The sequence below is a fragment of the Podarcis bocagei genome (assembly GCF_964188305.1).
Source record: "Podarcis bocagei genome assembly, chromosome: 6".
In the NCBI taxonomy this organism is placed as follows: domain Eukaryota; kingdom Metazoa; phylum Chordata; class Lepidosauria; order Squamata; family Lacertidae; genus Podarcis; species Podarcis bocagei.
The window spans coordinates 31,411,999-31,436,737 of NC_138130.1; the positions used below are offsets into that span (position 1 = coordinate 31,411,999).

At 43.0% G+C, this 24,739-nt stretch overlaps 2 protein-coding genes across 2 annotated transcripts in view; both read right to left on the reverse strand.

The window, feature by feature from the left end:
* Nucleotides 1–282: 282 nt before the first annotated feature.
* The window catches only part of LOC308588539 (acetylserotonin O-methyltransferase-like), a 46,968-nt gene continuing 22,511 nt past the window's right edge, over nucleotides 283–24,739 (reverse strand). Inside the window, exons 9-15 of the mRNA XM_081196950.1 lie at nucleotides 6,095–6,269; nucleotides 5,146–5,275; nucleotides 4,867–4,935; nucleotides 2,250–2,368; nucleotides 1,842–1,982; nucleotides 805–927; nucleotides 283–587 (exon numbers count right to left, since the gene is read on the reverse strand). Of these exons, the coding sequence (XP_081053076.1) occupies nucleotides 379–587; nucleotides 805–927; nucleotides 1,842–1,982; nucleotides 2,250–2,368; nucleotides 4,867–4,935; nucleotides 5,146–5,275; nucleotides 6,095–6,269 (966 nt within the window). The 3' untranslated portion in view covers nucleotides 283–378. The remainder of the gene's footprint in view (nucleotides 588–804; nucleotides 928–1,841; nucleotides 1,983–2,249; nucleotides 2,369–4,866; nucleotides 4,936–5,145; nucleotides 5,276–6,094; nucleotides 6,270–24,739) is intronic.
* LOC308589391 (acetylserotonin O-methyltransferase-like) lies at nucleotides 14,093–23,844 on the reverse strand (the record flags this gene model as incomplete). The annotated part of the gene is made up of 8 exons (XM_081198596.1): nucleotides 23,743–23,844; nucleotides 21,885–22,059; nucleotides 21,210–21,339; nucleotides 19,477–19,545; nucleotides 16,977–17,098; nucleotides 16,099–16,239; nucleotides 15,642–15,764; nucleotides 14,093–14,301 (listed from the first exon to the last, which is right to left on the reverse strand). The coding sequence occupies exons 1-8, from the start codon at nucleotides 23,812–23,814 to the stop codon at nucleotides 14,093–14,095; spliced, it is 1,041 nt and encodes a 346-aa protein (XP_081054722.1). The 5' UTR covers nucleotides 23,815–23,844.

Consider the following 24,739-nt stretch of genomic DNA (forward strand, 5'->3'; position numbering starts at 1 on the left):
AAGAGAATTTGAGTCCAACTTAGGAAAAATCTATATTTCTTTATAAAAAAGGTAATAAGATGGTTAAGAGGAGAAACACCAAATTGCTGACACAATCTTGGGAATTGGGATGCACGAGGGGGGGTGGGGGGAAGTCTGGGAATAGGGTTAGGAAACTAGGATTTTCGGAATTTATACATGTTCTTGTCTTGTGTTTTTCTTGTGTGTGTTTTGTCTTTATAAAAGTGGAAAAACCAATAAATTTTTTTTTTTTTTAAAAGGATTTGCAAAAAAAAAAAAAAAAGTATCGTGATTAAGCATGTTCAGTTATGGCTGCAAAGAATCAGGCTGAAATATATCCATTCAGTCACGATGCTCACAGAATGTTCTTGGTCAATGTTACTTTCTTCCTAAAATGGCGTCAAAGAGGCCTGTTTTCTTTTGCTGAATCTCCTTAAAGCCAGCAGCACTGAGGAGCGCATTGTGCTCTGACGGGGTCCGTTCTTTTCCTTGAGTAAAAAGCAGCATAACCAAACCATATATATGAGCTTCCAAAGGCCCCGTTCTGTCTTCGTTGAGAACTAATTCCACCACTAGAATTCCACCACCTATTTTAGAATAGGACATGGAAGATGTATCATTACATATTACAAAGCAGCATGTTACTTTTCCCAGGTGTCCTGGGGTCAGAAGCTCTAGAATTAAAGGAATTCAGCTGAGCCAGAGTGGGACACAGACATAAGGGGAAGGGACCATGGGGAAACCCAAGCGGCTTGGAATGAGAATCAGTTCCCACAGGAAACACCTTTGACACCATGCACCTACCAGGCTTGCAGGCTTTGTTCAGTCTGGTTAGCAGTTGCACACACTTCTCATCTGTAAAGCCGTGCAGGATCCTAGCCAAAATATACAGGTCAGCTTCCGGAATTGGATCTTTAAAAAAATCACCTGAAATAAAACAAGGAGAGTTTTAATTTTGTATTTCTTAGTGTAGAAAGTATGGATCTGATGAGTAGAGATCTTTCCTATTCTAACTACCGTACTTCAAGAGGGTTCTGGAAGCTTCTCTGTGTGAAAGAAACAGTCAGAAGGTTCATGATGTTTGGGTTATTCCTTCAGAGAAGATGAGTCCAGCTGGTTTATACTGGTTCTCTTATATCTTTCTGTCAAGGTCATGCTGCCTATAAAAGTATGGTTAGAAGGAGCCTGAGTTTCACTTTTACTTTCTATTTCTTTTCCTTCTGGTGTGGTGTTCTGTACATAGTATGCTATAATATTAAGGTTTAGACTAATTATAAGTTATTGTAAATTTAAGTTATTGTAAATTTAAGTTAAGTCTGCTGCAATTGGATTTCTTATGGACAGGGCCAATCCTGAATGTATTGGATTTGTGATATTTATACTTATTTGCCTTCAGTAACAGTAAAGCTCTGCTGGATGAAATACAATTGCCTCTGGTCTATTTTTGGAAATCCTGCAACGAGTTAAAGTTTTTACTCTGAGAACTATATGCTGGAATCTGCTCTGGATCAATATTGAGCAGAATTCCATGGTGAAATAATTATTATTCTTACAAAGACTGGAGGCAGAGCATAACCATCACGGCTAGTAGCCATTGATAGACTTATCTCCAGGAATTAGCCTAATTCCCTTTAGAAACCATCCAAACTTCACTGCCTCCTGTGGGAGTGAGTTCTATAATTCAACTACGTATGTGCTCCCATCAGCCCCAGTCAGCATGGTCAGGAATGATGGGAGTTGTAGTCCAACCATAGCTAAAGGGTCACTGATTCTCGATCCCTGCTTAGTGCATGGTTAGTGGAAAAATGATGTAACCTTTGTAGGATAAAATAACATTTTACCTTCATGAAAAGTAATTCTGTGTTCCTCTGAGGAGACAGAATGCTTCTTTCCTGTTTCCACTACTTCAGGTAGGTCTAAAATGGTCACTGTAGAATTTGGATACAATGAAATATATTCCTTTGCTAGGGCACCGCTACATCCTTAAGGGGAGAACCAAAGGAAAAAAATGAACATGTTGTGCATATCAAAGCTTTTCCCAAAACTTCATGTGCAAAACTCTAAGATAGTACACCAGATAGGTGGCTGTTCAGTCTTTTCATTCAATTTACCACTTTTGCAGTTCTGAGGATCTGATAGTTCAGAGTTTGGGTCATGGGTCATTGAGGGATGTTTCCTGTTCTACAACAGCAGCCTTATGATTTCGGAGTGCCAGCATAGGAAGACATGTGAGAATGTATGGTACTTACCGCCCAAATCACAAACTAGTGGGAAATTAGAGAGATCAAATGCCTTCAACACATCTCGACCACGGAGACTCCACATCTCATGCATAAACTCCATGAATTCTCGCAAGCCGCTCTCTGATCTAGTAATTCAAAATTGCATTGTCAGTTAACAGAGGGGATATCTTTGAACAGAGGATGGTTCTAGACAGGAGCCATATTCCACATAATGCTGTTGCATTTTAGTTGTGTGTGGATTTCCTTTCCTTTCTTCGGCCTCATCCTTCTTCTTCCCATTGATACCAATGGACAGATCATGATGGGATGTATCCATAATCCATACACAAATTTAAATACTACTACTAATGATAATAATAATACATAATTTACTGTAGCTGTGCATCTCACCAGTATTTCAAAACCTCAGGGGTTTTTTTATTACCTTTGACAATTCATTTCCCACCTGTCCCACTGAACTGGACAAATAAGGCTTCCTCTAACTCTGCTGTGTGTGGCATGACCTTGTTAAGAACTTGACTAAGGACTGTTTAGTATGCCCAAACTCTTGCATCTGAATTCCATCTGGATAAACATTGCATATCTATGTTTCCATCATTGGCCGAATGTGTTATTAAAAATGTAACAATTCTACCAGCTGTGGTTCCTAATATATGACCACTTAGACGAGGAGGCGAAAGCACCCTTCTTCGAACCTGCTCCTCTGCATGCTCAGTGGAGGCACTGATTTTAATAATGAGCACTCAGACTTTACATTGTGGGTGCCCTTTGCGGGATCGCAGCAGTGCTACAGTTCCCAGGGAACCTAATGGCAAACAGGCGCTGGCCTGCCTCTCAGTGTTATTATTGGAGGTTCAGGCCTAGTCAAGTTTCATTGCTGGGAGGTGGGGCCAGTCCCAGTTATATATAGGGGGTGGAGCCAGCAGTAGCCAGGCGGTCGGCTCAGGAGATTCACCCACCCTCCCCTCCCTTAGTTTAATGTTTCCTTGTTTGCAGGTTAACTTTGTCTTCCTCTTTAGTGGGCGCTGCTACGGTCTTTGACTGGTTGCTGTTGAAGGACCGGGAAGAAATTTTCCTGCATTGGCAGGTTTTGTCTTCCCCATAGCAATTCGTCACAACTTGGGTGGTTTATGGCCTTGGGTGGAATCCTTTAGCCTTTTCTTCCCTATAATGGTGTGTGTGTGAAGTAGTGACTCACCCCCCTGCAGCGGCGATTCCAGGGTTCCCTCTTAAAAGGGGTTATATAATGGGTCTCACTGGCCATACACTGAAAGGTTGTCAGTGAACTACCCTGCTTGCAGGGATATGGGCTGGGCTGCCTGCGTACACCTACATCTCGCAGTGCACCCCCATATCCCATTTACCCTGATGTGCCCCAGTTCCCCCGGCTGGGGGGCTGGGAGGGATACACGCCCAAGGCCTAATCCAAGGTCTTCCTACATTCGGAAGTTTAATAAAATTGTGGCCTAATTTTAATTCCATAGCACGCTGTCAGAGTCGTTATTCCTTTCTTATGATCTCTGGGGGCTGGGGCTGTCGCGGCCTGTTTCACATAATGCTTCACATAGAGGGGTTGGGGTGTATTAATTGACAGGCAGAAGCTTATATTACTAGTCATCCTGAGGAATAATTAAGCATTGATTCAGGACTTCATACAAAAAGAAGGGTTGACGTGGACTGACGTCTTGTTTTTCAAGTGATCTATGCTATGTTATGCTATATCAATCCCATATTGTGCTACTATTTATGCCATGTATTCAATTGCAATAAATAACTTTGAATTCTCTTTACACATTTTCCCTTAACTCTTTTTTTTAGCGACCAGTTTCTGCCCAAGGATAATTTTGGCCATGGCATAAGCTGCCTCTGTTCACATGTTTCAACAGTAGCCCCTGTTCACATGTTTCAAACCTTCTTTCTCAACTATTTCCCCAACTATCGCAATATTCCAACTCCAGGAATTGTTAGATAGCGCAGGGCCTCTACTGCCTGTACAGGATTCCCCCATAATGAGCAAGTGGGGATGTCTGTTGACATGTCTGAGCACACATTGACCTCTGGATTGTGGGAAACTGCACTGAAGAAGTGATAAGGCTCAGGAAAGGCTATTTGCTTCAACAGTGGAAAGCTCAAGAGGTAAACAAGGCAGGGTCTTCACAACTATTCTGTTAGGGTGCCAACTTGAATAAAATATAGTGTGATGGCATGATAACTGATCACGTGATGCAGTTCATACACATCGTTTGAATGGGAATGTCCATCAACTTGGGGGGGGGGAGAGACCTACCCCCTCAAGTATTTTATTGTGGGGGCTGAAAATCCCACAGCCCCCAGGAGTAGCCTCCTATGTAGTTTGTGTAATGTAAGACCTGCAAGGAATCTATTTTTAGACATCATGCTTAAATGGGGGGGGGGGGGCCAGGAACCCAAGTCTGGCATGTAGTAAGGGATCTCCCAATATGATTAAAGATAACTATCAGAGAGGGAAGAAAGCAACACTGGATAGAAAAATGCTGGAAAGGTGAATACAAGTTAGCAATAGGGTTCACAGAAATTGCAAAAGGAAAGCTTTGCCCATTCTTTAAAAAGAAACAAGATCTAGAAAAACATAATTTTTCTGTACCTGTATAGAGCCTCATAGAAATTTTTTGTAGAACTGTCACTTAATTCATATGTCTGAGTCTCTCCATCCCTGAAATAGAATATTTGTTTTAGTTTAAGAAAAAATGAGCATCATAACTACAGAATTAAAATTCAGACTCTGCAACAAAACAACTAAACCAAGTGTGCTACTCATACAGTTACATGTGTTGTCAAAGCTGCGTCTAACCAACACAGGTTTGTTTATTTGTAACTTCTGTGAGTTTTACCGTTTTATTACCCTTTTTATCAATCTCCTCACCTCACAGAATCAGCCAGGTGCTGTGCTCTCGTATAGACAAATTCAGCATTGAACTTCATGGAATAATACTGAGTCTTTGGGCTTCTTTTGCCAAGGTAGAGATTGGCAAGGTTGGTATTTCCATAAAGCGCTTAAAACGAAGGGGACAAAAGATTAACGTTTTCACAGCTCTGCGCAAAGCCCCTTTCCCTCCCCAATTCTGCTGGGACAAAATGATTGAAACAAGGATAATGAGGCAGAAGACACATTTCTATGATTCCATGGCATGCTGATCGCATTGTAAAAAAAGTGCAACACTGAGACTGCAATTCTCTAGCTTCTCTTCCAGAGAAAAGTATGGAAAGACTAGGCCTCCACCTGCTGGCAGTGGAACTTCAAGCTGCCACATGGTCACCAATGCTATAAGCCAGGCATAGGCAAACTCGGCCCTCCATATGTTTTTTGGGACTACAATTCCCATCATCCCTGACCACTGGTCCTGTTAGCTAGGGATCATGGGAGTTGTAGTCCCAAAAACATCTGGAGGGCCGAGTTTGCCTATGCTGCTATAAGCAGCCACTAGGAGTGGCCATTCTGAGATCTGGAGTGAAGTATTAGAAATATATGAACATCAGGCAGCTTTTTTCCATTGTAACATCTAAGTCAGGAGGACAGACCCTTAATGTCCTGAGCTGCATTGGTAAAAAAGTGAAAAGGTAAAGTGAAAAGGTAAAGGACCCCTGGATGGTTAAGTCCAGTCAAAGGTGACTATGGGGTTGCAGAGCTCATCTCGCTTTCAGGCCGTGGAAGCCAGCATTTGTCCACAGACAGCTTTCCGGGTCATGTGGCCGGCATGACTTCTGGCGCAACGGAATACCATGACAGAAGTCAGAGCACAGGGAAATGCCATTTATCTTCCCACTGCAATAATTCCTATTTATATCTACTTTTCCAGATAAAGAATAAATACTTTGGTTGTCCTTCCTCTCCACTTGCAGGAACTTTAAGCCAACACAAGCGTCCAGCAGCCTCTCCATCCCAAAGGGACTGGTACTCAGACGTTCGGCAATAGACACTGAAGTCAGCGGTTCCTTGGACTCCATCAGCAGATCAAATACACCAAGATCAGAGGCAGTAAACATAATCTGGATGCGAAAAGGGTGAGGGAGTACACAAGGAAAGAGTTAAAAATGGTCTATAGTTACTGACTTTGCAAAAGGAACAAGATACTTTTGAAATACAAAAATGTGATCATATATATAATAAATGTTTCTGTTGCGCGTCCCCGTGAATTATATAAAGAAAAGTGGAACATAGGTATCTTAAGCAAGTTAATTTTAAATTATTGCTGTATCACACCTGTGCTATGGGTCCCAAACATAGACTCACAGTTCTTCTCGTTTTCTTATTAATACATTCAAGTGACATTAACAATATTTGAAGTTTCTGCCTTTGTTTGTGCTGGGTTGACCCCTGTAAAAGTAAGATTTGCCTTGCCATTTAAAGGCATTTTTGATTCTACACATCCATTTACAAGCTGAAAGTTTCAAAGTCCTTGCAAGTATTAAATTTTGCAGACAATACTTCTACCTTTGAAATTAGAAATGAATACTGATTCCGAAATATCAATTTCAAAGCTTCAGCTTCTTCTGTAGTACTCATTGTTCTTTATTTCTCTGTCAGATATCTCACAGTTTTCCTCTGATGAGCAAGTTGTGGTCCTTTTATTCAGAATTCACTGAAAATGAAAATGAAATGATGAATGTCAAGGTAAAAATCAAACTTAATGGACTTTGTAAATGACTGTGGCCAGATATGTTTATGGGGAAGTCCCCATCTGCTAAGTAAAGGCATAGGTGGAAAACGATTTCTTTCTCACAAGTGCAGGAGGAAGGAAGTACCTGGGAATTATTGATCTTGCCTATGTGAGGAAAATGTGATATCAGAACCTGACAAGTGAGAGAAAATCAACTGGTGCCTGGAAATGCAAAATTAACAAGTTATTGGAGAAAGTTAATCAGAAAAGAGAGCAGGTGGTTTGGGGAAAATGCTCTTGCTGAAATGAGGCCATTTGGAAATTCTTAAAATACAGAAACACATTAGGAAATGGTAGCAGCTTAACAAAGAAGCAAGACATGAAAGTCACATAGTAGGAGCTGTTTCTGTGCCCAAGTCAACAAATACAAATGGCAAAAATTCCCAAGAGACTCACCAAAGAACTTACTTCTAAAAATGAATTATTTGTTATGCTGATATAGAGAATCATGTGAAAGAAAAAAGGTGATTCCTAGAGCAAGAAAATGTACAATCAGGAGTTACCCAGAGAAGGGAAACGACACGACAGAGTTATTAAGAATCAGAGAATCCAGAAACTGAAAGGTTTGAGGCAGGGGTGAAGAGTAAGGGACCGCTTACCTGTGGAGAAGCAGCAAAAACATGTTTGTTGTGCAGTTTCACTCCCCTTTTTATAGGTTTGTTAGTGGGAAGAGGAATGCTAGCGCCCCCCCTTCTGCCAGCTGGCTTTATAGTCTCTTCCATTTCCTTGATGTTAGGAGGCGCCCACCTGGAAGGACTGTGGGTCAAGATTCTTTTTCAAAGTATAGTATTTGTGTTGTGCAATAACAACAATCTCTGTCATCAACAGTGCTCATTATATGCCAAATTCATGGTAATTTATCTTGCCCTTGCAAGGTAATAAATACTTCATACGACAGGTAATAAATACTTCATGATGTGTATCTGATGTATAATCCAACTTTTCAAATTACTTTGGTGCTCTCTTGCAAACAAATGTGTTAGAGATTTTACTAGCCAAAAAATGGAAAACACAAGAATTACCAACAATTGAAGAATGGCAGATGAAGATGATAGAATTTATGCAGCTGGCTGATCTCACCGGGAGAATCCGCAACCAGAAAGAAGAGGAACATCAAGAAGATTGGAAGAAATTTAAAGACTATTTGAATAAATATTGTAATATTAAATATATGTAATCACTTGAAAGAATCAATTAGGCCTAGGATTAAATTGGGATTAAATTTATAAATAAGAAAATGCACGATAAGGAAAGTGATGTAATATGATTATGACTGTGATTTGGTTTTTTGAAATATTGATATTGGAAACTGTTACAGATAATTATTAAGAAATTGAGACGGAAGAGACTCGAGGAAGTCAAATACTATGTTTATGAAGATGGATGGTACTTAATTGTAATTTATTAAGTGGCATTATGCTGTATTGTATGTTCTTATTTTTTTCCTTTTTTCTATTTTTTGTTTTGTTTTATCTTTTGTTTGTTTTTGTTACTGTTAATTCTTTTGTATTATGTTTATTTACTGAAAATAATAAATATTATTTGGGGGGGAAATGTGTTAGAGGCAACTGTTTTGTTTTTTTAAAAAATCATATACAAATACAAAACACCATAGCATTCAATACAGATTTTCAAAAACAAGATAAAAACAGAATACAAGTGTGTATTACAAACAAAACTGATCAGTGTACGAAATGGACAAAATTAAAAATTTTAGAATTAGGATCCCTCCAAAGCTTGAATGAACCAATATTTCAAAAAGGCAATTAAATGTCATTACTTTCTCCACACCACACATTACTTCTGCAGGACATTGCCTGGGTGGGCACCATCACTAAAAAGTTCTGCTTCCATGTTTTCACTAAGTGACTATCTCCTGGGAGCATGCAGAGCCGTCTTGGAAGATCTTAAAGATTGGATTGGCCTTTACTGTAGGAAGTGATCTGCTGGCATCCTGAACCCAAGTTGTTTAGGATTTTAAATGTCCATAAGGTAAAGGTAAAGGTACCCCTGCTCGTACGGGCCAGTCTTGACAGACTCTAGGGTTGTGCGCTCATCTCACTCTATAGGCCGGGAGCCAGCGCTGTCCGCAGACACTTCCGGGTCACATGGCCAGCGTGACAAAGCTGCTCTGGCGAACCGGCACCAGAGCAGCACACGGAAACGCCGTTTACCTTCCCGCTATAAAGCGGTACCTATTTATCTACTTGCACTTAAGGGTGCTTTCGAACTGCTAGGTGGGCAGGAGCTGGGACCAAACGACGGGAGCTCACCCTGCCGCGGGGATTCGAACCGCCGACCATGTGGTCGGCAAATCCTAGGCGCTGAGGTTTTACCCACAGCGCCATCCGCGTCCCCTTTAAATGTCCATACACACACACAAAAGGAAACTCTTGAACTTGGCTCTGTAGCAACTACTGCAGATGTGTGTAGAGCTGGGTGCCCCACTAAGCATCATGCAGTGGCTATTGCAGAGCTTTCCAAACTGTGTGTCGCAACACATTAGTGTGTTGGCTCCAATGTGTAGGCGTATCGCACAAATGCTCCTGGCGCCCCTCCCGGGGCTGGAAAGGGGTTAGTTTAACCTCTGGTTTGCTAGTAAAGCTGAATTACTCTAGATCACCAATTTTTCCCTCACAGAAGACCTTCACAAGATAGCTTGTGTTAAATTGTAGACATTTGTGTAATTGGCGTACCATGTGGTGGGCCTGCAATATTTAACTGGGGGTAGTTAGAGGGCCAGTCTGCCATATATTAATTGGTGGTTAGCGGTGGGATCTGCCACAGCATGGCTGAAATCTCCTCTCAGCCATGAAGCTCACCTTTAACAACTCTCAACCTAACCTACCTAACATTGCAAGAATAAAATGGAAGTAGGGAGAACATCAACTTAAACTCCTCGAAGAAAAGGTGGTGGGATCTAAATGTGATAATGAACAATTTCCGACTAGCTTCCAAATCAGACACAAGGGTAGTCCCACATACAGAGCATTGCAGTAGTGTGATAATAATAATAATAATAATAATAATAATAATAATAATAATAATAATAATAATAATAATAATAATAATTTATTATTTGTACCCCGCCCATCTGGCTGGGTTTCCCCAGCCACTCTGGGCGGCTTCCATAGAAACCAAAAAACACTAGAATATCATACATTAAAAACTTCCCTGAACAGGGCTTCCTTAAGATGTCTTCTGAATGTCAGGTAGTTGTTTATCGTTTTGACATCTGCTGGAAGGGCGTTCCACAGGGCGGGCGCCACTACCGAAAAGGCCCTCTGCCTGGTTCCCTGTAGCTTTGCTTCTTGCAATGAGGGAACCGCCAGAAGGCCCTCGGCGCTGGACCTCAGTGTCCGGGCAGAACGGGGTGGAGACGCTCCTTCAGGTATACTGGACCGAGGCCGTTTAGGGCTTCAAAGGTCAACACCAGCACTTTGAATTGTGCTCGGAAACGTACTGGGAGCCAATGTAGGTCTTTCAAGACCGGTGTTATGTGGTCTCGGCGGCCGCCCCCAGTCACCAGTCTAGCTGCCGCATTCTGGATTAGTTGTAGTTTCCGAGTCACCTTCAAAGGTAGCCCCACGTAGAGCGCATTGCAGTAGTCCAAGCGGAAGATAACTAGAGCATGCACCACTCTGGCGAGACAGTCCATGGGCAGGTAGGGTCTCAGCCTGCGTACCAGGTGGAGTTGGTAGACAGCTGCCCTGGATGCAGAATTGACCTGCACCTCCATGGACAGCTGTGAGTCCAAAATGACTCCCAGGCTATGTACCTGGTCCTTCAGGGGCACAGTTACCCTATTCAAGACCAGGGAATCCTCCACACCAGCCCGCCCCCTGTCCCCCAAAAACAGTACTTCTGTCTTGTCAGGATTCAACCTCAATCCATTAGCCGCCATCCATCCTCCAACCACCTCCAGACACTCACGCAGGACCTTCACCGCCTTCACTGGTTCTGATTTGAAAGAGAGGTAGAGCTGGGTATCATCTGCATATTGATGGACACCCAGTCCAAACCCCCTGATGATCTCTCCCAGCAGCTTCATATAGATGTTAAAAAGCATGGGGGAGAGGACGGAACCCTGAGGCACCCCACAAATGAGAGCCCAAGTATCTGAACACTCATCCCCCACCACCACTTTCTGAACACGGCCCAGGAGGAAGGAGCGAAACCACTGTATAACAGTGTCCCCAGCTCCCAACCCCTCTAGATGGTCCAGAATGTTGTTATGGTCGATTGTATCAAAGGCCGATGAGAGATCCAGCAGAACTAGGAAACAACTCTCACCTTTGTCCCTAGCTCGCTGGAGATCATCAACCAGTGCGACCAAGGCAGTTTCAGTCCCATGATGAGGCCTGAACCCTGATTGGAAGGGATCCAAATGGTCCGCATCCTCCAGGCGTGCCTGGAGTTGTTCAGCAACCACACGCTCAATCACCTTGCCCAAGAATGGAAGATTTGAGACTGGGCGATAGTTGGCCATACTGGCCGGGTCTAAAGATGGTTTTTTAAGAAGCGGTTTAATGACCGCCTCTTTCAGCGGATCTGGGAATGTTCCCTCACAGAGGGAAGCATTCACCACCCCGCAGAGCCCATCGCCCAGCCCTTCCCGGCTTGCTTTTATTAGCCAGGATGGGCAAGGATCAAGGAGACAGGTGGTTGGTTTCACACGTCCAAGTAGCCAGTCCACATCCTCGGGGGTAACAGATTGGAATTGATTCCATGCAACTTGACCAGACAGGGCTCTAGCACTATCCCGCCCCAGCCCTGCTCCCACGGTGGTGTCTAGTGAAGAAAGTCTTCTTCGCCGTCGCTATCGCCACTTGGTAGGCTCGACGTTGAGCTCTAACCTGTGTCCAGTCAGATTCGGAGTGAGTTTTCTGCCACCAACATTTTAGCCGTCTCAACGATTGTTTCATTGCCCTCAGATCCGTGGAAAACCACGGGGCTGTCCGGGCTCCATGCAATCGGAGAGGGCGCTTCGGAGCCAAACAGTCAATAGCCCTGGTTAACTCCACATTCCAGCGGGCCACCAGGGAATCAGCTGAAAGGCCATCAACATGGGATAAAGCATCCCCTACCACTCTCTAGAAACCATTTGGATCCATTAAGTGCCGGGGGTGGACCATCCGAATCGGTCCCACCTCCCTGCAGAGGGGAAGGGTCGCGGAGAAGTCCAGTTGCACCAGGAAGTGATCTGACCATGGCACTTCTTTGGTTTCACTTTTACTTAGTGTCAGATCACCCATGTCACTAGAGGTGAATACCAGGTCTAAGGCATGTCCACGGCTATGAGTTGGGCCAAACTTATTCAGGGACAGCCCCATGGAGGCCATGATTTCCACGAAGTCCCGAGCGGCCCCTTGTAAGGTCGTGTCGGTGTGGATGTTAAAATCCCCTAGGACAACCAAACTAGGTGTCTCCAGGAGAATATCTGCCACGACCTGAAGCAGCTCGGGCAGGGAATCCTTGGTGCAGCGGGGAGGTCGGTACACCAAAAGGAATCCTGTACTGCCCCTATTGCCCAACTAGGGTACCAATGTATGCAGCAGCATAGCAACTCTATCTCAGAGACTCCAACTTCCCTGAAAATGCCAGGACCCTTAAGCCATCTCAGCTCCTTACTTTGTCATGCAGAGTCCTAAATTCCCAACACAGCCTAATGGGAGACAGCGGTGGGTTGTGTTCCCAGGGCTCTGCCTTAGCTGAGAGGTGCAGACAGCAGCTGGGCAGCGAGGCAGTCAATGGGAAGCCCCAATCTGCATGGCTTGGGGTCAGAGGCACTGAGGGTTGTAGTCTGGTGGCATGTGGATGGCCACAGTTTTCCAGGCCTACTCTACGTTGGCAGACATAGCAAGAAAAGAGAAAACTTCTCAACCAGCTTAAGCTGAAATGGGGATTGGCTGGGCTCACATTATGGCCTTCAGTAGCAGCATGAATCTTCCCTAAGGGTAGGAAGTTTTGTTGGTTAAAAACTCCAGTTGAAAGTGGAAGCAATAGCAATGAAGAGCAATTGTTTGGTAATAAAGACATTTCACCCATGCTGTTTTTATTTATAATAATGTTTATTTTTATTATGTTCTATTTATTGTTAATGTTGTGTATGTGTACACCCAGTTAGTGGTATTTATTGATTTGGGGTTTTCTTTTTCCCCTTAGGCTTCCCTAAATGCAATACAAAAATTCAAAGATTTCTGTGTTTAAATACTACAGTTTTGTGTGTTTCCTCTAATAACTTTTGTACTCGACTAGGAGGAAATGCTCAAGCAATGACAATGATGGAGAATGGACTGTTCCACCTTTTCATCTGAGGAATGTTGGAGGAAATGATACCTCCTTCCTAGGACTGTTGTAGCTGGTACACCAACCAAAGTTGGTAAAGAGCACCCCAGAGGTCACCTGGGCCTCTAGTGACAATGATGGATCTTCATACCTGGTCCTTCAAAGAAGGGTGCATAACCCATCCAGAGGTATTACACACCTCAAATCCCAGAACTGGGAGCTGCCCGTTTATAGTCAAAATCCTTTCATGTGAAAACAAGTTCAGTAAACTTCAGGCATTCCACAGCTATTTGATCCTCCACAGAGATTATGTATCACTCAATATACATAGCAATTTTTTATTCAGATTAACATAAGCAAAGACTGGTCTCTATCCAAGAAGGCATAAACTGACCGGGAGAGGCAATACTGGAATGCTTCTAAGCAGTGCTATTTTTCTAGAAAAAGAGGTGCTGGAACTCTCACTGAACACTTCACTTGTTCTCTTATAATGGCAACCGGCCCATCTGAGAGGTGCTGGAGTTCCAGCTGAAAAAAAGTCCTTCTTCCAAACTATCCTGAATCGAACAAAACTATTCAAGGGAGTATCTTACTGCAAGGGATATTACAGTTTGTGAAATAAATACAGTGGTACCTCGGGTTAAGTACTTAATTCGTTCTAGAGGTCTGTTCTTAACCTGAAACTGTTCTTAACCTGAAGCACCACTTTAGCTAATGGAGCCTCCTGCTGCTGCCGCGCAGCTGGAGCCCGATTTCTGTTCTCATCCTGAAGCAAAGTTCTTAACCCGAGGTACTATTTTTTGGGTTAGCGGAGTCTGCAACCTGAAGCGTATTGAACTGAAGAAGAATGAAGTACGGTCAATATTATTTTCTTGCTAAAATGGCATCAAAGAAGCTTGTTTTCTTTTGTTGAATCTCTTTGAATCCAGCTGTGCTAAGCAGCGCATTGTACTCTGATGCGGTTCGCTCTTGGCCTTCGGTAAGAAGCAGCATAAGCACAGAGTATAGTTGGCACCTTACCGGCCCCTTTCTATCTTCATTGAGGACCATTTCCACTGTTAACACTCCACCACCTGTTTCAAAATACGTTTCACCAAGTTAGGACAAAGATATATTTCATTAGCAGAAAATGCCCGACACTGTCCAGGAATTCAAAGAAACCAAAAAATATTATGATTTTCAAATGGATAGTGTAGTTTGTGAATTTCAGGGTTGCACACAGACACATGCACACACATACCAACTCAGTGCTTCAACCTGACCCAGGGAGCCAAAAGTCATGTTTTAGCCTGCCATCTTGGTTCAAAATGGCTCCCATTGTCCAAACATCAACAAAGACCGCCGCCCCACCTCTGGAACCCTCATGCCAAGTTGGGTGATGATATCTTGAGAGGTGGGTGGACCTATGCCAACAAATGGGTGTTTTTTCAATTCGCCATCTTGATTCAAAAAGGCTCCAGACACCCAAACATCAGCTAAGTTCGCCACCCTCCGTTCGGTAACCCTTGTGCCAAGTTTGATCTCAAAAGGCAGCTGAACCCATAGAATACAGATGGACAGAAAGACATACCACTTTCCAAAATAGCAGATTACTTAGTTCAAAACTGCATAAGGAAAGAGTTCGTCTGAATTTATCCAAGCATTCTGGGATGATCAGAAGTGATGCAGTTGAACCCAAGTGACATGGGCAAATGTGGGACAGTGCAGCAAGGCTTTGAGTAACAAGGGTAACCAATTTCCATGGTACCATTAGCTCTTCTGTCACTCTGCCTTCTCTGAAGAAAGGCCTGAGCCTCCCATTATTGTAGCGAGCAGGCTAGGATTAGTTCAATTTTAGAGTCACAGAGCTCGGGCTTATTTTGTATTCCGTTTTGACATTCTGCCTGCTTTCCCCCCACCTTTTACTCTTAATAAAGTTTCTTAATTTCTCTGCTGAAGTGTCTCTTATTGCCAATAGCCCCACTTGCCATATGTCCGGGTTTTCACAGACACTTTGCCGATTCAGTGAAAATCGGGCGCCATTTTGCTACTCGATTCCCAGACTTGTCTGGGAAAACCCGGATATATGGCAGCCCTACACATGCCTAGATGCTTGGCACTTAGGACTGGAGTTGTAAGTGACCAGCAGAGTCTGCAGAGTCAAGAGGGAGTGTTGACCATCTTTACACTGTAAGTAACATAAGAAGCGTTTGAAATGCAGTTACTTTAGTGCATCCCAGGTCCCCTCCCATCTGGAGAGGCAGGAGTAAGTGGAAGGGCAGTGGCAGCAACCCATTGGCAGCACTGAGGGGCTGTTGTGTTGTAGTTGGGCAACGAAGGGTATGTGAGAGGCTCTCTCGGGCTTCTGCCCTTGGTTACTCCTGCCCCATCTTTGCACTGTTCATTGATCTGTTCACTGTATAAATACACATACCAGGTTTGCAGGCCTTGTGCAGTCTGGTTAGTAGCTGCACACACTTCTCATCAGACCAGTCGTGCAGGACCCTAGTCAAAATATAGAGGTCAGCTTCTGGAATTGGGTCTTTAAAAAAGTCCCCTGTAATAGAATAGGTAGAAAATAAGCATATTTTCTTAAAGGAATGCAATAATACTTCACTGTATCTTTCAGAAATCAACAGTTATTAAGGCCCAGCTGCTGCCTGCTGTTTCTTCTAGTGCATGGATGAGGAATCTTTGGACTTCAGATGATGTTGGACTCCAACTCCCATCAGTCCCAGTCAGAATGGCCAATTGTCAGGGATGCTGGGAGCCGTAGTTCAACAGGCTTTGGAGGAGCACAGATCCCGATTCCTACCCTAGAGTTTTGCTATCTTGCTTGTTAAAAGAAGAATGATCGAACCAATGTAGGCTCTTGAAAAACAACAGTTTACCTTTATGGAAAGTAATCTGGTGATCTTGCGAGGACACATAATGGTTTTTTGCTTGTTCCACTATTTCAGGTAGGTCTAAAATTGTCACTGTAGAATTTGGATATAATGAAATATATTCCTTGGCACATGCCCCAGTACATCCTTGAAGGGAGAACAAAGAAAAAATGAAAATGTTGTGCACCTCAAAGCTTTATCCAAACACCCCCATGCAAAAATTTAAGAGTAGCACATCAGATAGGTGACTGGCAACTTAGGGTTGAATGATGTCTGGTTTTCAACAACATGATTATCACCAGCTAAACATCACAATATATATCATGATATATCATGATGTCTGAAATAAGGAAGGACCCATGGAGAAGGCATTTGCTTGTGTGCTTCTCCCACTTTCTAATTTGTCAGTTCTTTTATGCCAATTAAGTACCAAATTTCCAGGAGAAAAGCATGTAGATTCCAGCTGTTAGAGCATTTCATCTGTTGTTAGACTATTTCATCATGTGGGCTACACAAATTAAATGAGGGTGCAAACAGCTGCAAATGCACAGTAATCTCCAGTGTGGACAAACCCTGTTTCTCCCATTGCTCTTGATACTGCAAGACTAAACACAAGTAGCATCAAAGTACTGTAGTTTGAAAGATGTTAATGAGTTTCTATTTGTCTAATTCATTCTCTTGTTTTGCAACGTTCTTTCTGCTTGGCTTTCTCCATCACTCACAGTCATGGATCCTTTCACTTTGAGTGTTATCCACTCCACCCATTTTTGCCTTCCCTTCACAAATCAGAAACACACCTGTAGCACTTTCTCATTTCTATTCTTCATGCTTTATGATTTTGAGCTAGTAGTAAAGGAAGATATTGTGGAATTTACAGCACTTACCTCCCACGTCACAAACAAGTGGGAAATGCGAAAGATCAAATGCAGTCATAATTTCTCGGCCAAACAGCTGCCACTTTGCATGCATAGCACCCATGAAGATTTTTTGCAGCCCACTCTCGGATCTAGTAATTCAAAATTGCATTGGCATATAAAAGACATGAACGTTTCATACAGAAATTGCTTCCAGACTAGAGCAATATTCCACAAAATGCTCTCGCTTTCCCATTGTTAGCTGCATGTATACGTTTAGCAATTCTAAAAATGTTCACCCCTGTTGGTAGATTTTATTTTCTTTGGTCCGATCCTGTTATTCCCCACTTATACCAAGGGGCAGATTGTGAGCACATCATACTGACCTTGGCCTGACTGCACTGGCTGCCAATTAGTTTCTGGACCCAATTTTAAAGTGCTGATTTTACCTATAAAATCTTAACAGCTCTGGACTGCAATACCTCAAGGACCGCCTCTCCTCATACAAAGCAACCCAGACCCTGTGATCATCACCTGATCACATGAGATGCTGGAGGGCAGCAACATGAGAACAGGCCTTTTCTGTGGTGGCTCCCTGCTCTCCCTAGGGAGGCTCACCCACTGCCTGCATTACCAAAGCTTTAGGCACTGGGCAAAAACATTTCTCAAACCAGGCGGATTAAACATTCCATGGCATTTAAAATGTGTTTATGGGAAGGGGGTGATTGGCTTGTTTTGGTTTTGTTTTATTATGCATTTTGTGATCTCATTTTGTATTTTTATGTTGTGAACCACTCTGATCTTTGGAAGAAGGGGAGCATACAAATTTAATTAATTAATGATGTTCCTATAATTCATTTATACCTCTTATAGGCAAAGGTAAAGGGACCCCTGACCATTAGGTCCAATCGTGACCGACTCTGGGGTTGTGGCGCTCATCTCGCTTTATTGGCCGAGGGAGCCGGCGTACAGCTTCCGGGTCATGTGGCCAGCATGACTAAGCCGCTTCTGGCAAACCAGAGCAGCGCACGGAAACACTGTTTACCTTCCCACCGGAGCAGTACCTATTTATCTACTTGCACTTTGACGTGCTTTCGAACTGCTAGGTTGGCAGGAGCAGGGACCGAGCAATGTGAGCTCACCCTGTCGCAGGGATTCGAACCGCCAACCTTCCGATTGGCAAGTCCTAGGCTCTGTGGTTTAACCCACAGCGCCACCCGCATCATAGGTTCCTATAATTCATCAATACCTCAGAATGGTTTGTTTGCTCTGCATTTGCACAGCTGTTCCCTGCACCTCCATAAACTGCTTCTTTGGTTAAACCCCACTTCCCAATTTAGAGCATGTCAAAACTTCCACATTCTTATTATTACACTTTGCAATAGTCTCGTCCCTCTTTTATTTTTTACAGACTTTAAAAAAAACCACACACACACAACAAAACAAAACAAAGTGAGACAGTCATCGTGTCACATGCAGGTTTACAATGCAAGAACTTTGAGCTACAGCACAATGAAATGAAAACTTTCACCCATCATGAAGACATAACTGAAGCTAGTGAATGAAGTGCTTTGTCTCTTGCATTAATGTAACAAATTAAAATCTGAGAACGTATCTGTATCTGTCTGAATTACTTCCCTAAACATGTTGCATCGCTGGTTGCATTCTGCACAAGATCTTTGAATATTTGGCTCCTTAATCATATCTGAATAAATATTGTGTGTGCATTTTTAATCTATATTTTAGTTAAGTTGTATACAAATGCCGATAAATGATATTGCCTGTTAAGGATTTAAGACAGAGAAAGAGGGAGGAGAGAGAGGGGATATTCTCTCTAATGAATCCTTAACACTGTCCATTCAGGACCCCTGAACGCAATGAAGGGCTGAAATGGAGTCTTCTATCTTCCTCATCAGCAACCCTTGACATTTTCTGACACATGCTTTCAGATTCTCTTTCCCAACTATCACAACATTCCAACTTCAGGAGTTGTTAATTGGCACAGGACCTCTGTGCTCCACCAGTAACGAGAGCTTGAACATCTAATTCCAATGCAATATCCTGATGCACATACCCAAAATGAGGTTCAGATGCATCTGGTCTGAGCATAGACTGATCTCTGGATAATGGCAAACTGCATTGTACCCATGATAAGACTCTGAAAAAACCATTTGTGAAGACCAGATGCAATTATGCTTCAATACTGGAGCATAGTGGAGGCAAACCAGGATATTCTGCACAACTAAGCTGCATAATATACCGTAAGCCCTGGTTGCAGACATCACCCTCACACATGCATAAAACAGGAACCCAAGTTTGGCATGTGGTAAGAAATTTCCCAATAATCTGATAACATTTGGAGAAGGGAAATGCAACAATGAATAGAGAAAACACTGGAACTGTGAATACAAGCAAGCAATATGTTTCACACAAATTGCAACGGCAATGGTCACTTTGACAAGAAGCATCCCAGGTTTTCTCCATTCTTCCAAAATCAAGATCTAGAAAACTTTGTATTTTATTTTTTTACCTGTTAAGAGCGTCAAAGCAATCTTTTCCTGAAATGCCATATACTCTATCAGTCTGACTCTTTCCTTCTCTGAAAAAGAATATTTGTTTTAATTAAATGAAAATTGAGTGGGGCGCACACACTCATACCATTATCATGTTATCTGTCTTTTTAATGAAAGATTTATACTATTGTATAAACAGTTTAGAGGTTTTTTTTATTAAGTAATATATAAATATTGCCTAATAAAGTACATTTAAAAAATTATGTGTTGTCAAGGTTGACTAACAATCACAGGTTTGTTTGTTCGTGACATGTATATACCACCGTATAACCAGAGTTCTCTGAGTAGCTTACATATCTCAGTGATTCCAAATCTATTTTTAAATCTCAAATTAGTCACCAGAGAAGAATTGAACCAATTTCACCTGGATGTACGTATATATTCTTAGACTTCTAAGCAGTTAACATAAAACAATATAATTAATTAAAAGTAACAGAAAACCAAACATTAAACAGTGACCTAAATTTATCAACATACAATTAAAACTAACAGTTTGAATATAAACAAAATAAAATAACTTATACTACAAAAATATATAAAAAGAAGAATGCTACACTACAAAAGAAAACCCCTTTCGCTTCCATTTTAGCAACATACCTAATTGCAGTGTTGCTCTTTCCAATCGTCGTTTAAAGTAAAATCGTAGTATTTTTCGCGACGGGGCACGATATTCCTCATTCCCTTAAAATCTCTGGTAAGTGGTTTAGCAGATATTAAGAGATTAATTTTAAGCCAATCAACGGGGGTCCTGAAAAGGCACTCTCCACAAGGGAGACCGTGAACTCCACCACAACAGTTATGTCAGGGCAGCTGCTGTAGACAGAAGACAGCAACATGCAGACAGAGAAAAGGCACAATGCTGCCCCAGCAGAGTCAAAAAGCAGTTGCAGTTCTGCCTGTACCTTTCAACATATGAGCAACAGAAAGGGAAGCACTAGGAGCTGCTCATCTGGAGTCAGCCCTGGTATGGAGGTGCCAATACAGTGGTAAAGGTAAAGGTACCCCTGCCCGTACGGGCCTGTCGTGTCCGACTCTAGGGTTGTGCGCCCATCTCACTTAAGAGGCCGGGGGCCAGCGCCGTCCAAAGACACTTCCGGGTCACGTGGCCAGCGTGACAAAGCTGCTCCAGCGAACCAGCACCAGCGCAGCACACGGAAACGCCGTTTACCTTCCCGCTATAAAGCGGTACCTATTTATCTACTTGCACTTAAAGATGCTTTCGAACTGCTAGGTGGGCAGGAGCTGGGACCGAAAGACGGGAGCTCACCCCACCGCAGGGATTCGAACCACCGACCATGCGATCGGCAAGCCCTAGGTGCTGAGGTTTTACCCACAGCGCCACCCGCGTCCCTAATACAGTGGTACCTCGGGTTAAGTACTTAATTCGTTCCGGAGGTCCGTTCTTAACCTGAAGCTGTTCTTAACCTGAAGCACCACTTTAGCTAATAGGGGCTCCCGCTGCGGCCGCACCACCGGAGCTCGATTTCTGTTCTCATCCTGAAGCAAAGTTCTTAACCCAAGGTACTATTTCTGGGTTAGCGGAGTCTGTAACATGAAGTGTATGTAACCTGAAGCGTATGTAACCCGAGGTACCACTGTAGTTGCATCTGGCAATGGAGCTAACCAGCCTTGGCACTGTGACACAGCTTTAGGTGGCAGTTTCCTGCTTTAGCGATATCCTTCTCCTCACCTCACAGAATCAGCCAAGTACTGCATACCCATATAGATAAATTCAGAACTGAACTTCAAGGAATGATACTGAGACTTCAAGCTTGATTTGGCAAGGTAGAGATTGGCAAGGTCGGTGTTTCCATAAAGAGCTTAAAAAGAAAAGGGACAAAAGATTAATGTTTTGGTTTTTTTGCAATGACTTCCACAGCCCAAAGCCCTTCCCAATTATGCAGGAACAAAATGCATGAAATGACAGGCATAGCGGCATGAAACACCCCCCCCAAAAAACCCCCACCTGTAACCTGTTTAAAGTTTATACAACACTGCAGCTGCAAAAAAGGGGAAATAACGACAGCTCAGTGGGAAAGCTTTTTTTATTATTGCTGAAGAGTAGGGTAACAATGTTTTAAAGAAACAAGTTTTTCCTCTTGAATACTCTCCAAAGTGATTTGGGAAGTTTTGTCTGCTGTGTGCTTCAAATATGTCCTAAAAACTCAGATGTTTCGACAGGCTTATTTGAATGCTACTCTGTTCAGTTTCTGGTTTGCTGGTATAAATTTATTTACTGTATTCCTGATCTCTTTCTTGGATTGTATTCATTGGATTTTGGTTAATACAATTTGGTTTGGTTTGATAATTTGGTTATCTGCTTAGGGATCTCCCCCAGAGATGCGAAGATGTTAGTAATAAATACTTTGGTTGTCCTTCCTCTCTGCTTGCAGGTACTTTAAGCTCACACAGGCCTCCAGCAGCCTCTCCATCCCAAAGGGACTGGTACCCAGACGTTCGGCAATAGTCACTGAAGTCAACGGTTCCTTGGACTCCATCAGCAGATCAAATACACCAAGATCAGAAGCAGTAAACATAATCTGGATGCAAAAAGGAGTGAGGGAGTACAAAAGGAAAGAGTTCAAAATGGTCTATAGTTAGGAAGTTCTAGAAGGATGCTTTTGAAACAAACAAAAATGTCACCATAAATTATTGTGGCCCTTCAGATGGTGTGGGTTGTGACTCCCATTGTCCCTGATCATTGGCCATGCTGACCAGAGCTGAAGGGAACTGGAATTGAACAACATCGGAAGGGCCACTGGTTCTTCATCTGCTGTAGAAAATGCTGGCAAAAAGCACTGGGGGGAACAGAATTCTTCCATTTTTTGTTTCAGAGTGGTACAACAGGTTTGGCCAGAGGTTGAGACTTCCTCTAACAGGGGAGCATCTCCACGGGCTATGCTTACTGAGTGAGCACAGAAAAACTGGATTAGAAAAAGGAGGAATTTGCATAGCTGTCAACTTTTGAAAGATTTGAAAGATAGCTGTCAACTTTTGAAAGATTTGAAAATAAGGGACCAGCAGCCAAAATAAGGGACCTGCAGCCTCACCTGTTCCAGGCACTCCAGTCTTCCTGTCCTCCTGCAGTCTGGTCAAACTCATGCTGGTTGCTTCGAGAACACTGTCCAACCAACTTTGTAACCAGAGGTTCAACTGAATGGAATCTGAATCACATGCACCACAAGGCCTATGCAGCCTCAACTTAAGATGGCTCCCTGGCCTGGCTTTGCACTGCAAAGTTTGCAGCAGCACGTGCAACAAAATGGCGTCCAGCATTCAAAACCCCCCTCAGCTTGCATTAACTAGCCACACACAAGGCATGCAAGTTCCACCCCCCAGTCGTTCTTAGACTTCTTATTGGGTGAGCAACACAGCCAAGCAACACAGTTGGAGCCTTCCTCCTCCCTGGCCGGCAGGGAGGGAGGGAGAGGAGCTGCTTCCTTTGAAATTTAAGGGACATCGTTTAAGGGACATTTAAGGGACATCCATCAATAAGGGACAGCAGCGGGACATGGCGCTGGAATAAGGGACTGTCCCTTCAAATAAGGGACACTTGACAGCTATGGGAATTTGAGAAAGAAGTGCTGAAAAGGTTTTCAGCAAATCCAAGAAAACATGTTTTAGTTTAATTTTTTTAAAGCTTAAGATTTAAAAAGCTGGGTTTTTTGTAATTTTGCAAAATATACTCATTTACCACATGAAAGCTACTGCCTGATGTTATTTTTTATTTATTTAGCTTCCTAGTTTTCAAATGACTGAAAATTTTGACAGATTTTTTACCTTTATTGAACTAACAGAACTGGACAACAGGGGCAAAGCAACTGCTTCTGAAGGCCTGGGACACTCCCACTCTCAACGTGACTGGCTGTTTAAACTCCCAAGCTGCAAATTGTAACTCATAGTTTAAGGGCCAATGGCAGTGGCCCAAATCCTGAAATGTTCTGTGACTGGATATCATATATCGAATCGGAATGCAGCGGCTCAGAATCCTTCGTCCAGACTCAAGTTCAGGCAAACAGAGACCACTGAATACATAACAGTCGAGACATTTCATTCCGAATCTACTAGACAGAGCCAAGCAGAGGACGATGACAGGAATGTGTCCTGCAGTCGCCGCCCCCCAACATAAATCCTGGCTAAGCCCACCATCCATTAACAAGCTGAAGGTTTGAAAGTCCCTGCAAGTTTTAAACTTTGCAGACTATACCCATTACAGATCTTACCTTTGGGATCATAAATGCGTACTGGTGCTGAAACAAGATTTCCACAGCGTCAGCGTGTTCTGGAGTACTCATTGTTCTTCACTGCGCTGCCCAATACCCGACAGCCTTCGTCCGAAGAAAAAATTGCTTTTGACAGCAACAAGACCTCTCTACTTGCGATGTTGCTATCCAGTGTTAGCTGAAAGTGACCATAAATATTCAGGTAAAATCAAAGTAAACTCAAGAGCCTTTGTAAAATGACTAAGGTCAGAGCGGTTTATGGAAAAGTCCCAATCTGATAAAAGGGCAGGCAGAGGTAGAAAATTAATTGCTTCGCATAAATACGGAAGGGATCTAATTGAAATGATAAGCAGCTTCCTCCAGAAATGCCTGCAGCTACATTGCCATGGGGACTTTGTTTTGTTTTTTTGCAATCTTCAGATGAGGACTAGACCACGTGAAAAATGAACATAAGATTTTAGCTGCAGTTCATTCGTTTTCAGCTTTGCATTCTTGTTATTAAAAAAGTGTGCCTAGATATTCCGTTGCGGCGCCCATAACCAAGGTTTAAGGTGCCATTTAGCTCCTAGCTTTCATATCTCAGTTTCTACATAACACTGCCACACACAATAAAACAAATTAATTGTGTTATTCAATAACTCACAGAACCAGAAGCTTCTTGGAATAGGACACAGGAATAGGTTTTAAATTCTCTACCTCTCCCTGCTCCTCCGAGCTCACCTACCTCCCACTCACCTCCTTCTGCTGCCTCTGAGGTCCCTAAATTGTTTGGTTTATATCCTCTTCTGTTTGCTGGCCTGGGTGTGTCCTGGGCAGCTGTAGCTTATCAAGCAGATAGAACACAGCCTCAGCCAGGCCAAATCCTGCTACAGTGGTACCTCGGGTTACATACGCTTCAGGTTACAGACTCCGCTAACCCAGAAATATTACCTCAGGTTAAGAACTTTGCTTCAGGATGAGAACAGAAATCGTGCTCTGGCGGCGGCAGCAGCAGGAG